This window comes from Strongylocentrotus purpuratus, unplaced genomic scaffold (genome assembly GCF_000002235.5).
Source record: "Strongylocentrotus purpuratus isolate Spur 01 unplaced genomic scaffold, Spur_5.0 spur5_scaffold_4, whole genome shotgun sequence".
NCBI classification, from domain to species: Eukaryota; Metazoa; Echinodermata; class Echinoidea; order Camarodonta; family Strongylocentrotidae; genus Strongylocentrotus; species Strongylocentrotus purpuratus.
In genome coordinates this window covers 26,542,759-26,558,950 of record NW_022145610.1, presented here as the reverse complement: position 1 = coordinate 26,558,950, position 16,192 = coordinate 26,542,759, and the positions used below count along the sequence as shown (strand labels likewise).

Sequence of the window (16,192 nt, the reverse complement as noted above, 5' to 3'; positions counted from 1 at the left end):
GAATTTCAAAATCTCATCTCATCTCATATGGAATTATTTGCCCTTTCAAACGTTTGTATTCATTACTCAAAATAATTTAAATTTCACTACAATTGCGGTGATATTTTCTAATAATTTCTGTATTAAGACTTTTCATCATTTTTTTGCCAGCCAAATAAAGTATATCCCACATTCTTTGTCACTCTCTCTCTCTCTCTCTTATTCGTCTTTGTTTGAAAAATTCCGTTAATATGAATAACATTAATCCCAATAATACTTACAGACGCATTTGATTTTATAGATTAAGAGCTGGTTATATATTAATAGAATACATATACTATCATAATTGCCACTACAAAAATCATTACCAATGGTCAGATATAACGATAATGAACGTCAATTTAAATTTACATTTTGTATCGATTTATCAACAGTTTATCTCGATATTCACTCTCTCTCTCTCTCACTCTTGTGGCATGTAAAGTTGCACTAATGATATGAAGTTCAAGCAAATAAGAAGTCCTACTTAAAAAAAGGAAAGAAATAAACCCACGGGCATTAATATATGTATCCAAGTCACGTATTAACAATGATCATGTAAGGTACATTTAATGGATGCCATGCAGTCATATTCTTGTTGGGGGGGGGAGGGGGGGAACCGACACTTAGGATTTTAAAAAAGAATCAAGTATTAAAGGATTAATTCACACACACGCACCAACATTAACACAAACATGTGCCAAGCTAAAATGATATTTGAAAGGTGGGTTCATTTCTTTGGTATGGTATAATTATAAAATTCTTCATGAAAAGGTGGGAGAGAAAGAGTGATGGGAGGGGAGGGGGAGGGGAGGGGAGCGATGGATGTGTGTGTGTGTGGGGGGGGGGGGGGAGGAGGACAAATCATATCGACTAATTTAGACCGTGTAAGTATTTGAAGCATATATACAAAGCAGCCATTATTATATATATTAACATAGAGCGTGAAGGTAAATAAAAGTATACACTCTTTTTTTCTCTACAAACAGTGAAGACGTTTTTTCGTGTCAAATATATCTCACACATAAACATGAAAGGGAAGTTTCTCAACATTTTCCATTTGGCGTCTGGGTTCACCATCGAGAATACAATGAAGGACAAGTCCAATTATAATGGGTTGTATTATTTACATAAACCTAGCCATTCCTAGGCAACAACGCGATTTTAATAATTACTAACCAGCGTTATCTAAGAATTAAGCATTGTTCGATTTAATTGGACTAGAAACATTTAACATAATCATTTGATACCATTTGTTATTGCACTGTTAAAATATGCATAATGATACATGTATTTAGGCATTACATTCATTAAATGTTCGGCTTGAAACAAGGATTGAAATTAACTTGATTTTTGTTGTTGTCAGTACTGTCATTACTAGATATACATGTAACTATAACTTTTGTCTGGTTTAATGGATAATTAATCCAGCTGTAGCAGTCATGTTAGAAGCAATTCCACTTCATGGAGCTACATCAGAGTGAAAGAAATCAACCAGGCAGTCATGAATAAAGATATACTGCGTCTGCAATTGAAAAGAAAAAAATATAGAGGGGTTAGAATATGGTTACCGACTGAACTGGAACAAGAACGATGAAAAACGACAACGTAGAAAATAATACTGGCCGTTTATGAATCTTAGTTAACACAGTATCATTTATGATAGTTAAAGGGCAAGTCCACTTAAAAAAAAAAACCTACTTTCAATAGAAGCAGAAATTCAAACGAACCAATCAAAAAAAGTCTGAGCAAAATCGGATAACTAATAAGAAAATTATGAATTTTTAATGATATGAAAATTTTTTAAAATCACAAGACAAATTGGCAACTCACTCATGAGTCTGTGACGTTATGTCCTCATTATCCATTAATTATTTTCTTTCCTTATCTTCTTCTCAACCCCACATGCAGCTCATCATTTAGTATTATTTATGTACCCTCGATCTCTCACTTCTTTTTGCCATTGTCTACTTTTTGTATTATGACCGTGTTCTTCTATCTTTGTCGTGTAAAGTAATGTCTTCTCCCTTTCTCGTCTCTGTTGGCATCCCCCTTTTTCTTTTCCCTATTTTGTAGTTCCTTTTGTAGTTACAGATTATTTAATTTAATTACTCATTATTCCTAAGTTTCATTTCAAGTGTTCACACTTGTACAAGCATTGCCTTTTAGTGGACCCCTCTGTTTCCAACATGTATTTCTTAAATTTGTTTTAAATGCTTATAATTGATTTGTAATGTTTTGTTGGAAACATGAATAAATTTGAAATCTTGAAATCTTGAATATAAATTTCCTATTTTCCCCCTGAGAATCACATTTCTTCACACTAGCATCCAAGTTAGATTGATAGTAATGTGTTTTTTTGTGGATGCACTAATATAGAATAATGTGTTTCCAGTTAAATCGTGATAAATGTGAATTTTGATAAACTACATGTATTTCTATAAAAATCAATAATTATGAATATACAGTATTCAGAAAATAGTATCAATTCTTCAAAGTTCGTAAAAGATTTTGTGAAATGTAGTGCACGCAATATGATACAAATCATATAACCAGGGCAAAGGCATGGGGAAAATCAAGTTTTGGTGGATAAAAGGGAAATTAATGGGATTAAACTATAGTGAGGATATGTCGTCACAAAATGATAACTAAATTGGCAATTTGTGTAGTGATTTCCGTTGTTCCATATTTTTTCAAAAATTCATAACTTTGTTATTAGTTATCCGATTTTGCTCAAATTTTGTTTGATTGGTTTGCCTGATTTTTCTGCTTCTATTGAAAGTAAGTTATTTTTGGAGTGGACTTGGACTTTAAGGCCTCTGCACACCAAACACGACACACGGCAAAATGAAACGACACCACGATATTCACGAATTTAAAAAAAAATCACTCTTACGCAAACCTAAAGGCACCGTGCAAACCAACCGTATGCGAAACGGCATCAATTTAAAATGCCACGCACGATGTTTTTTAGCCATTTCGCAAAATCGCCCAGCTAGCAATTTTTGCAGTACGACAAAATGATATTTTGGCTGTCAACCAATCAGCGCAGAGGATTTCCGATGACATCATATTTGTCTATGTTTGGTAATGGATTGTCAGAAACTTTTTTTCTCTCACGCTCAAATCTCTATCGGATTTCACGTGTAATTTTTGTATTGCACCGCACAAAAACTACCATACAGACATGGCCCTGGGAAGCGGGGGTACTGGGGGTGCTGCAGCACCCCCTGCAAAAAAAATCTGGTATGATATATTTAATGTATATCACTATATGAGTCGTTGCGATGTCCGATGTCCGATGTGTAAAGTTAATACGGGCTGGATTGTTGTGTACTACGAGCCGGACTTTGGTGCGTGAAAAGTACCCCTTTACCGGACATTTTGGGAACACGCATGGTATCCATCCGTTCACGGAGTGGGGGGGGGGGTGGGGTCTGGCTCCACTGACCGCCTCTATACATAGACTGAAGACAAGTACGTCGTATGGGATGCCGGTAGTGTGTGGAGGGATTGGGTCGGTTCGGCCGAACAGAGATGAATGAGATGCTACGAGATTTTTCACTCTTTCCGTCTTCATCATATCCACTTCCGCTGCAATACTACACCCCGTTATTGTAAAGATTGTAAGAACTGAGATATGTCGCGCATTAGCGATATGCACAGCACTTGGTTAATTCACAATTTACTGAAGAATGACCACGACAAGTCTCGTCCATTATTAGATTGTGACTAACCTGCGTACAGTGCATATTCATGAATGTACCCGCGATCATGAATTATTTGTAAATTATTACCTCAGTCTGTACTAGGTAGTTCCTATGCATTCTCATCTCACACACGACTCCACAGACATCTACAAAGTCATTATCCTCCATGTGTTGTGTTAGACGGTCCAGTGCTATGTATGTTCCTGTTCTTCCAACACCAGCACTATAAAAACGAATTGAAAAAAATTGTAATGAGGGAAGGGGCGGGTAAAAGTGAGAAAAAAAAACATAGTTGTTTTTATAGATTTGATTTAAATTGTCAATCTGTAGATCCAAAGCAAACACTGCATACTGTGATACCTATTCTGATGAAGGCTATCCGAGGACATAATAAAAGAGAAAAACATTCAAATATATTCTATGAATAGACAATGTAATAGAAGTATCTTATCTCTCTCTCTTTCTCTCTCTCTCTCTCTATATATATATATATATATATACATATATATGCATATGTTTATATATATATACATTTATATATATTTAGTACAATATTGTCTGATAATAAGGTGTGTAATATAACATCTTTGGGACTACTAAATGGGGTCATATTTTATTAAATTGTATACAATATGATCACGAGAGAAAATTTAACTCCCTTGCGGTCCAAAATGGATATTGCACACCCATCCAGTAAATATTTATTATCCATAGCCTTTATTATACGTTGTTATAAAATCAAAGGTAATCGCGATCGAGATCATAGTTACCTTCTCTTTGTTTTCCTTTTTTTTTCTCGAGCAGCTAGGTTTGCACGTTAAATGCTCGAGGCTAAGACAATGCTATTTTTTTCTTCAAAATTTGCGTTTTTAAAACTAAAAAAAGGAGCACAACAGTTGCTTAGTGCGCAAAGATCAGAAAATAAATAGGATAAGTCTGCTAGACAAGATGACGAAACAAAGAACAGACTTGGAAAGAGCGGAAAAGGAAAAAGGAGAACGGAAGAAAATGAGCGCGCGAGAGAGAAGGGATTAGAGAGGAAGAGAGAGAGAGGGGGAGAGAGAGAGGGGGAAGAGAGAGAGAGGGAGAGAGAGAGAGAGCGAGAAAGGGGGGGGACATGTATCATAATGAACGTTATTACCTGCAGTGAACAACAACAGGCTTTATGACGCACTTCTTGCGGATGTGTTCTCTCACATTCTTCACGAAGTCTAACATAGGTTTTGTCTGTTCGGGGACACCATGATCAGGCCAGGAAGTGAACTGTAGCTGGATCACTTCACGTTTCATCTTATTCTGTATATTACATAGAGCAAAAATAAAGTAATAGAATAATTCAAGATCGAGTTAAGGTCGAGCTATGCGATTGCATTGTGAAATAAACTGGGAGCGATTGGTATGAGGTTAATAAGTGCTGTGAGGATTTAGAACCATCAAATAATAATAATAATAGCCTAATAGTCCACTCCAAATTTTATTAAACCGAAACGGAAATTCTTTTTGCCCAATTGATCGTGAGCCCGGCAGCCACTGAGCAGCGCCAGATCGACGTTGCTCTATCCCTTATTGTTGAACGCCAAACAAGGTAGCAACAACTACCATCTTTTAACGTCTTTTGGTATGACGCGGCCGGGGTTCGAACCCACGACCTCCCGGTTGTGAGGCGGACGCTCTACTGAAATTGACCCAGTCTTGCTGAAACTCACAAGACTACACATACATGTGGCACGAAGGTCTGGTCCATACACTTCAGCTATTACTTCTCATAATTATTTTCCACATTTGAAAAGCCATTCTTTTTCAGGGAACATTTTTATCTAAGATAACAAGAAGCTCAGAACTTATTTTTTACTAGTCCAGGAACCTTCTCTGTAAAAGCCCCCTATTCCTCACCGCGATACGTATAAGAATTTGTTTAGGGAGCGCTAGTTTTCATGACTTTATTACCTAGAGTCTTACGCATCTTTTGATACCAAATTTATGAATATTGACTAGAGGGTACTGCGCAACGTTTAAAATCGCCGAGCGCACATTTCCCCCACAATGTATAAAATGCATAATTGTCACTTCGCAGATATGCGAATAATTACTTAGCGATGGTTTAAACACCATTCGAGATACATGAGACATGAAATCTCATAGGTTTTTTCTTTATGAGATACTCTATCTGTATGCCAATTTTCAGAAGCGTACAATGACCAAGCAGGGGGGGGGGGTACATCCCCTCGGCTTTGAGATACCAAAATAACACAGCTTTTTTAAAGGATTTAAGTATAGTATACTTCAACTTCGAATGCTCTTCATCATACTGCTGTTATTGTCATTGTTTGGACTAAACACAATCGTTACAAATGTTCCTTTAGTAACTCATGGAATTGTTGTAGACAGATTTCCTCCCCGAATGTTAAGTCAGAGGCTCAATGTTCACCGATTTAAATGAACATCATCACATTATTAAAATGATGTATCATAGAGCTAAGATGACAAAGAGAGTACCATCATTTTACCTTTCGCAACATGAACGTCCTGGTTATCCAATGTTCATAGTCGAGCTCTGATTGCAGGGAGACCTCTAAACTACCACCACATGTAACCGAATTACCTTTTCTTTTTGGCCAGTATTGATGGCATTTGTCCTGTAAAAATGGAATAGTATACATGTAGATCACCGATAGTTCAACCTCTCTGAAAATACCTTGGAATTTGTGTTAGAAAGGAGTGACAAAATGTGTAATTTTACTTCATAAATGAGAAAAGAAATACCATTTTCATTGTAAAAAATATTGACAGTTCTCTATACATGCTCATTTCGCTACATCGACAAGCAATATTACAAAATTTAAACAAACTGTCGGCCTATTTTGGGTGATATATTGCTTTACTTTGATTTACACTCAAATTTACACTCAAGGAAACAGAATTGTTTAGATGTTACGCACAAAAAATGATTTACATGAGTCATAAACTAATTATGCAATAAACTCTACAACTTAGCTCGAACAAAGATGTCATCTTTATATTCCTAAACATATGTTAGTCCATTTGGATTATACTCATATTATTACAGCCTTTAAACAGAACTAAGGATGGTTTACAGATGTAACCGGTAATGTCATGCATTTTGTTCTAGGAAACATTAAACAAAAGATAATGACGACCTGATGGATAAACATGCCAAACAGAGGTTCTAAATAAAATGCTGATTTGCCTTGTTAGCAAACGTTGAATTTTTTAACCCCCTATGATAAATATGGCAATCTTGCATTACCTTGCCTCCTTCAACAGTCTGTGTCATCATGACAATGATCGTTGATTTCTTCTCCCAGATCATCCTCCACATGTCATTCGTTGTTTCTGGTAGAGGTCCTTGGCATGCGATATATTCTCTCGGTGAGTTGAACCCTGGTATATAGTTAGCATTAATGTAGTCTGTCTCAGACTTGCCTTTCAGTGCCATCAACTTTACACGAGAGTGTTCATCTGAATGGAATGAAAAGACATTACGATTTCGTTATCCTCTCCTTTCTCAAGCAAAACCATATTTGAGGTGCTGTTGATATAGTGGTTCGTTTATTTGATTCTTAATCCAAGGTTGAGGTTTCATATCGCAACCAGACATTAACGTCATTTGGAAATACATTAATCAACATTTGACAATCTCTATTCAAGTGTAAATGGCAATCGATATGCCTATAATAACTTAAGGGCCCATATGAAAAGCAGTATCAATACTGACGAGGCTACCCTGGGTAAATAAGACCCAATCAATATCAATTTAGTGGAAGAGTCTAGGGTTTGCTAATTTGATTTCTGAAAGCCATAGATGAATATTTTTGCAATAGCACAAATATTCTAGCCTTCTGTAAGTGGGTATAGAAATAGGGAAGGTATTGAGAATTGTATTATGATGAATTTGAGTCAAATTCTGGAAGATGAATTATCCTAATGTTTTGTATAGACCCTTTGTAGAATACTGAATATTGGTTAACTTTCGAGTAATAGTTTATCCGTACGACTATCTGATATCCGTTTAGACAACCACCTCCAGAAATTGCCAATTTTTTTCACGAGACATAATAGGACTATCAATTGTTAGTTATTCGATTTGCAGTTACTCGTCATTAGTGTTCATATAGCTCCGTTTAGTCTCATTTGACAACGCCCCTATCGTCAGAGTCAGCAGCCAAACATGTTAGCCTATGGACTTTTACCAAAGAAATCGTTAAAAATTCATTTTTTTTTTTGTTTAAACGAAAAGCACATCCACCCCGACGTACGTTAACACTAGCTCTTTCATTGTAACCCCCGTGTCCCATTGACTTTTGAAAGTTCACCCACCGTAATTTGTGTAAAATAGGTCGCAAGCTCGCCATTGCATATATAACGCATGTGCAGAGATGCCAACCTTCATCAACACAAAAAAGTATTCTTAAGAGCAAAAAAAACCCAGTATTTTCGAAAAAAATCGCCCAATCGAGCAGCTTTAATAAAAAAAGGCAGTACCATGTATCGTAAATATCTGTGCATAAGACGCATCTCTATTTTTTGCCGACTTTTTTTTTTTTGCCAGGTCCGTATGAAAAAAACATGCGGGGAAGGACTTTCATTTAACTGCGAGGTGCAGTTGAAGGCGCCGATTTGTGCTTATGAACTTGTCACAAATAATATTAACACTGTCGTTATTAAAATAATGTGTAAGATCATTAATGCAAACCGTTCATGAATATTCATGTTTTTGCTAAACTCGGCAAAATGTTTGCTTTTACTAAATGGAAAAATTACGGTGGGGGGTTGGATGAAATGGACATAATGAACATAGCAGAAGTGATAATTGATAATTCATGCTTCTTATCCTTCGTGTGCTTGACCTATAATCTTACAATCACTTGGCAGACTGAGTCCAAAGTTCGACTTGTTTCACATGTGTATTATAGGCAATGGCGAGCTTGCAACCTATTTTGAAAAATTACGGTGGGTGAACTTTCAAAAGTCAATGAGACATGAGGGCTCCAATGAAAGAGCTAGTGATAACGTACGTCGGGGTGGATGTGCTTTTCGTTTAAACAAAAAATGATTTTTTAACGATTTTTTTAAAAAAATCGTCCATAGGCTAACATGTATGGCTGCTGACTCTGACGATAGGGGCGTTGTGAAATGAGACTAAACGGAGCTATATGGATTCTGGGCCGATTTAGCTTTTATTCTTCCTAGGAAGCCTGGAATGAATTTAACTTTAGATTCTATTAATCATATGAGTGTTCAGATCCTCGATCAATAAGATCAATCAATCAATCTTTTTCAGATCGCATAATGCCGATGCCTAGATTTCATTTGCCCCGACGCCGTACGATAAATTAATCTACAATTTTTCGTGCGATTTTTAGGGCATCGTAGGAGCTAGCAAGGGGCTACGATGTTTGTCTTTACATTATCTACCAGTATCGTGCCATGTCTTGTATTGGCCCTCGGCGGCGGGCCGGCCAATCCGAAAAGAGGACTGCTTGGAGGTTGAACGGAAATCGTGCAATAGCAGTGCAGTAGCCGTGCAGTCTTCGCAGCCTCCGCAAGGAAATCATACGGAGCCGGTGCAGTTTCCGTGTAGAGGTTGCGCGAGAAGGCGCGGGATTCGTGCAGCCGCCATAACGTTTTTTTTTCCCCTATGTTCACCGATAAATCGTGCGTTTGCTGCACGATCAGCGCGAGGCCTCCGCGAGTGCCCGTGCGGGAATCGTGCAATGCCACGTACGACATGTACCCGGGATACGGGCTTTTTCAAATTGTTATAATTTCCCGCAAAACAAAATCGTAGAGGCCATGGAGCCGGTGAATCCATACGAATATCTCACGGCCGCCTCCTGCCTCCGCACGAAAAAGGGGATACGGGCAGTATACGGGCTCCGTAGACTAATCGTAGGCCAAATACATTTGGCCTGAATTGTAAGCCCGTAGCCTGTAGACATGTCGCTGGTGGCATTGAACATTCCCCGCACGGGCATCGCGCGGAGGACTCGCGCTGATCGTTCAGCAGGGCGCGCCTGCACGGTCATCGCGCCTTCTCCGCGCAAACTTTGCACGAAAGCTGCACTGGTTCCGTACGATTTCTGTGCGGAGGCTGCGGAGACTGCACGGCTACTGCACTGAAATTTCTCGATTTTCGTACAATCTCCGAGCAGCCTCTGTACAAATTTGCCCCGGCCTGTTCCCTAGAGCCAATACAAGAAATGGCACAATGCTCGTAGATAATGTAAACACAAACATCGTAGCCCGTAGCCTCCTACAATATCCCTAAAATCACACGAAAATCGTAGACCAATTTAGCGGACAGCGCCTGGGGCAAATGTAAATTGAGCATACTAGAGTGCGGTAGGCTTTAGTTATCACAACGGGTTAATTTCTTAGTGTGTTACGTTAGTTTGACAGTAAACCGTTGTTTTAGCTTTAGACAAGAGCATTGATTAATCCGACCATCATTCGTATTGCTTTGATTACTAATTGTAAGTAGTAAATACATAGATACTCACACGGTAGTATTTTGTTGAATCTATTCTTTGTCTTGTTCATCTCTGCAATGGTTGCCTGATCCATTCGCACAATGCTGCCCACTGCCTGAATATTCTGTTGAATTAAAGAGGAACGGTGACAGTAGAAAAAGACTGATTAATAATCTATAAGATCATAGTTCTAATTATGTACTTATGCAATTTAGATGATTTATTCACAATGAAATGATGTATACAATTTAATACTCGAAATATGAGTGTACTTACATCATATTCCTTCATTAATCCATTTTCAGAATCTGCTTTCAACCAGTCGTAATGGGTGTCAATATCTGTTAAGAGAATGGGCCTTGTAAGAAAAACAAAAGCTATTAAATTTAGATTTGTTCAGACATTTAATCAGTTATCGAAATTTTAGCAATAAACATTAAACTTGTGATTTAAAGCAAGTTGGGGTAAAACAAGGAGTTGCATCTGCCGTGCTATACATTCTATTTCAAATAACATTTCACTGGAATATTCATTGAAAGAGAATGAATATAGAATTTCTAAACTCTGTAAGATATTATACATTTTTAAGGCAATTAAGTAAATACAACATTAAAAACGGAGGTAGTAAAATAGAGTGAGGTTAAGAGATGGAGATAGTGGTTGCAGATTCTTGTCATTTTGACCCAAGCATAACCATATTAAATTAAAAAAGCATTATTTCTTGGTATAAAGACACAATTATGAAAGATGAAAATGTAATATATTTATATTCCTAAAAACGAGTTTACTAGTCTATTCAAAATAGATAAACATTTAGCTTTTCATTGTTAACTTGTGATCAAACTTAATAGATAGAAATCTAAAGATCAATTTCAGAGTATATATTTCTCAGACTACTTTAAGGGAAGTTTGGAATATTAAATCCTTCGCTAAGGGGGAGTTGATCTTATTACCAAAAAGAAGAAGAAAAGATTTCAATTGTTGTCAAGATGTGGTTGTGTACAAAGCGAAATTCGTAAGTGAAAATTGAGGAAAATCTTTCTTTTACCTGGAGACTCTATTCTTGTGGATGACGTTCTTTTTCTTTGTCTTAGGTTTCGGTGAAAGCTCAATGTAGTCTGGTAGGAAAACATCATCTTCAATTAGAGCTTCTTCGCTGTTTATCGAGAGAGTGTATACATCGATAAAAGATTAATTACAATGAAGGAAGAAAAGCCTTTTTTTCTATTGTTCATGAAGAAGTACTTAAATCTGATGGTCTTAAATCGATAATCATAAACATGTACTTCACCTCTTCAAAACATTTGTAACGAATTTGTTGTTTCACACTTAATAAGTGTGTATATTTATGTAAATTTATGTAAAATATAGAGAAGGCATGGATTCATCTTTGGATTACTCACACGTGCCTTCGCCTCTTTCTTCTGTACACCACTACACATGCACAGATGACAATGGCAATTACAAGCAGAGAACCTATTGTAGCTGCGATGATGATAGGCAAGGGAATTGATGACTCTGTCGCAGAAATATCTACAAAACACGAATAACCAATCAGTATTTGTATACTAATTTAAGCAAATTCATTGATAATGTAGAATGTTTCGTTTTACATGAAGTAAGCATGAATTTGCAACAATTTTGCCAGCTCTGACTTTCAGGATGTTACAATATCAAAACCAGGCGCGTACGCAGGGGGGGGGGGGTGTTTGGGGGGTTAAACCCCCCCCCCCTTTGGTATTTTTATGTGTGTAAACCCCCCTAAAAAATCCCTAACCCCCCCCCCCCCCCCCCCCCCCCCCCCCCCCCCCCTTTTGGTTTTTTTTTTTTTTTTTTTAATTATTAAAAAAAAAAAAAAAAAAAAAAAAAAAAAATACCTCCATGGCTGACCTAAGAAAGGTGACCTTACCCCCCCCCCCCCCAACGGAGCAAAATGTCAATTTTTCAAATTTCGAGACCAAAAAAAAAAAAAATTGTCCTCTTACCCCCCTTAGGGGGTTGGGTGCAGGGAGTGAGGAGAGCTTTGACGCTTCATTAAATTATTAGAGAAAGAAGACGATTCGATGTACCATTCTCGACTCTTAATCCTTGTATTATCCTTGTAATTCATTTTCGCCCATCTCGCGCGAAGCGCGGAAGCTTTCACGTTTTATTAAATTATTAGAGAACTAGATGATTCGTTGTATCGTGTCCTCGTCTGAGAGCAATTCCCCCGCCATCCCGCGCGAAGCACGGAAGCTTTGAAGGTTCAATAAATTATTACTCTTAATCCTTGTCTATAATTTTGCCCATCTCTCGCGAAGCGCGGAAGCTTTCACGTTTCATTAAATTATTAGAGAAAGAAGACGATTCGTTGTATCGTGTCCTTGTCTGAATTCAGTTTCCCCGCGCGGAAGCTTTGTATTTCAATAAATTATTACTCTTAATCCTTGTCTGTAATTTTGCCCATCTCTCGCGAAGCGCGGAAGCTTTACCGTTTTATTAAATTATTAGAAAAGGAAGACGATTCGTTGTATCGTGTCTTTGTCTGAATTCAGTTCCCCCCATATACGATTGTCTCATTTATTTCGTATATATGTATGTATTATGAAAATGAGATAGCAAAATGTGTATATTGATGGTCATCTTGCGAGTAATAACCATGAACTACTCTCATCGGGCTCTCATCATTATTATTTTTTTTTTTTGATGGTGAATTATTGGGGGATGATTGTACAGGCCATCCCCCCCCCCACCTGAATTTTTTTTTTTTTTTTTTTTTTTGGGGGGGGGGGGATATATCCCCCCATCCCCCCGGGATCGACACCCATGATCATAACATTAAACGATTATCATTTGGAAACTTCCTATGGCTCCAAATCACGTGGATATAAATATTAATTTTCTCATTTGACATTGCTATTAATTTTCGGATTTCTCTCAATCGACTTCAAATTGGAGACAGCTTTACGCTCGGGCTTTTAGACTCTGTGTAATGTGTGTGTGTAATTGGTTTTATTTTACAGACGTGTATCAATCAGATATTATTATCTACGTCTGGGGACCGACCTTTAAACGTCACTATCCAAATTACTGTTATTTCAATTTCACTATTTATCCGACTTCTGTGGACCTCAACAAAATAATTGGCTTAATATTCAAATTGTAACATCTAATGAAATCGCAATTTCTTCAACTACAAAAATGCAATGGCTTTTTAAACTTAGTAAGTGGCTATATGACGATTTCAATCCAAAGTGTTTGTCTAATTTCAGAAAGAACGAAAGAAATAAGTATCAAACAATCACAAAGACAACAACAACTACAACAAAATATCTTTGAAACGTAAACCTGCGAGGTTTGTTAATGATGTAGACAGTGCACATATATGCCTACCTGGAGTAGTAAACAAAGCTGTGGTGGTCCATGTCGTGGTCTCATCTATATTTTGACAATAATAAGAATAATAAGATGAAACAGAAGGTTTATGAAGATCAGAAGTCAAAACTTGTTTTCGAGAAGGTTTGTTTCCTGGGTGCATCTTGGTGATCTAAATCAACAATTAATTGGGCTACAACCCACAGAATTGGCGGTCTCTTAAGCCCGTTTTGAGAGATCTGAGACACCTTGCATAATCAAACAATATTCGTACTCTCCCAGAAAAGTGTTGAAATGAGCTGTAAGATTTTTACCAGAGAATTTTTTCTTGAAATACTGTCCAAAATTATTTAATGAGAGAAAAGAGGCTTTTCTTCCTTTATTATATGACAACGTTGAATTACAAATTAACAAGAAATTAATTTAAAAATGTAAGAAGTAAGGAAGTAAAGTCATTTTTACTTCGTTTCGTTGTTGGTAAAACATCTGTCGCATTCGCAGTTGTATTGTCTGTTGATACATGTGATGTAAAGAACACCCAAACAAACAGACAAAGATTAAAAAAAAATATACCCACATACAGAATGTTAAACACATACAAGATAGAAAATGCGTCAGTTATAACTCCACCTGTTTAAGACAATACATTGATATTACTGTATTCTTAATCTTTATCAAATAACAAGAAATTCGATTCTTCATGACAGAAAAAGAAAAATTTTAAATGCAATAAAGAAAGAAGGTTCATATTAATCGCAAGAATAGACACTTTCTTATCAGACTTTCAGACCATTATTATCATTGGAATGGGGTAAAGGTGATATATATTTCACTAAATTATCATTTACGCTAAGAAACTGTTTTTGGAAAGAACTTTTCCAAATATTAGCTTTTTTTGTCGGCCATGTTCAGTGTACTACTCCTTTTGGGCGAGCTTTTCCTATTTGGTATAATTCTGAGGTGAAAATTGGAGGAAAGGGTATACTTTTAAAAAGATGGTGGGATAAAGGTATTCAATTTATAATAAAGTTATTAGATGATTAAGGACATATGTTAGTAAGAGAAATTTTTTTATTTTTTTAAATTCAATCAAAATACAGTTTCTTCATTTATTACGCACTTTGTCAAATTATTAAATGCAAATACAAGTCCCAATTGGAAATTTGCAACAGTTCGGTACTTTCCGTACAGACTTTTAGATAGGATACGATATTTGAATAAAGATTTTGTGAGTAATAAAGCAAATCGACACGGTTCTGATCCCGGGGCCTCGCAGCTACGAGGCCATTGCTTTGTCACTGAACCATCAATGTACGCAGCAGGGGGCTAGGGTAGGGGGGCAGTTCACACAAATAAAACAAATTAAAAAGAACATGCAATAAATTATCAATAATGTATTGAAATTCCCCCCGGTCCGCAACAGAAAAAAATATTCTGTGTGCCCATGCCTTGAGCTACAATGCATGGCCGTACAGAGGATTTTTGTAATAGTAGTATTATCTTTATTTGTATTATTATTATTATTATTAGAAGAAAATACGACGTTACCTAAACATGACTTGATTCATGTGATCTTCAACATGTATGTGTCACCCTCACTGATTGCTACGCCGACATTTACTCCGCAAAACGCGACAATTGCTCCGCGACATTTGCTCCGACGTCAATTGCTACGCCGACACTTGCTCCGCCCACATTTGCTCCGCCCACATTTGCTCCGCCCACAATTGCTCCGCCGACAGATGCTCAGCCGACAATTGCTCCACCGACAATTGCTCCACCGACATGGCTCTGCCGCCAATTGCTCCGCATGAAGCGATAAATGCTCCGGTGACAAATGCTCCTCGAACGACAGTTGCTCCTCCGACATTTGCTCCGCATGAAGCGCACGTGCTCCGGTGACATTTGCTCCGATGACATTTGCTCCAATGACATTTGCTCCGCCGACAATTGCTCCTCCGACATTTGCTCCGCATGAAGCGACAACTGCTCTGCGACATTTGCTACGCGACATTTGCTCCGACGAGGGGAGGGATCAAAATAAGCTTTGAAGGGCACTTATACGTAAAGAAGAAAACCCATTCAGACGGGAAAATTAGATGGCAGCCTTTCTGCTTATTCTCATTTATACAAATTATTCTGTTGCAGTTTGATGTTAGTTCTTCATGATAAGCCAATTGCTCTTCTTCCGGTGGTTCCGTGAGTCCCTTAAAGTCAGTGAAATCAAAGTACTCGAATGAGACGGGGTGTTTTACACACTAATATATATATATGTATATATATATATATCTTCAGGGGCGTACGCAGGGGGGGGGGGGGTTGGGGGGTTCAAACCCCCCCCCCCCTTTGGTATTTTTATGTGTGTAAAGCCCCCTAAAAAAACCTAAACCCCCCCCCCCCTTTGGATTTTTTTTTTTTTTATTATTATTATTTAGAAAAAAAAAAAAAAAAAAATATGCCCACGGCTAACCTAAAACAGGTGACCTTACCCCTCCCCCCCCCCCCAACGAAGAAAAATGTCAAATTTTTAAATTTCGAGACCAAAAAAAAAAAAAAAAATGTCCGATTTTTTTTTAATCAAACATTATGGTGAATAGCAAAAAAATGAGTGAGCAT

At 37.3% G+C, this 16,192-nt stretch overlaps 1 protein-coding gene across 1 annotated transcript; it reads right to left on the bottom strand.

Moving 5' to 3' along the window:
• Positions 1 to 1,480: 1,480 nt before the first annotated feature.
• LOC105441908 (receptor-type tyrosine-protein phosphatase O-like) lies at positions 1,481 to 10,282 on the bottom strand. The gene is made up of 5 exons (XM_030997266.1): positions 10,250 to 10,282; positions 6,997 to 7,208; positions 4,870 to 5,027; positions 3,816 to 3,951; positions 1,481 to 1,543 (listed from the first exon to the last, which is right to left on the bottom strand). Exons 2-5 carry the CDS (start codon positions 7,183 to 7,185, stop codon positions 1,481 to 1,483), a joined length of 546 nt encoding a protein of 181 aa, XP_030853126.1. The 5' UTR covers positions 7,186 to 7,208; positions 10,250 to 10,282.
• Positions 10,283 to 16,192: the final 5,910 nt, after the last annotated feature.

Bases quoted from the DNA above. Each gene is read 5' to 3' on its own strand.
- LOC105441908 (XM_030997266.1), bottom strand. From the start codon at position 7,185: ATGGCACTGAAAGGCAAGTCTGAGACAGACTACATTAATGCTAACTAT. The intron at 3,952-4,869 runs GTAATAACGTTC...TCGTTTTTATAG, and splicing joins CCTGTTGTTGTTCACTGCAG to TGCTGGTGTTGGAAGAACAG. The intron at 1,544-3,815 runs GTAATAATTTAC...TTTCAATTGCAG, and splicing joins ACTACCTAGTACAGACTGAG to ACGCAGTATATCTTTATTCA.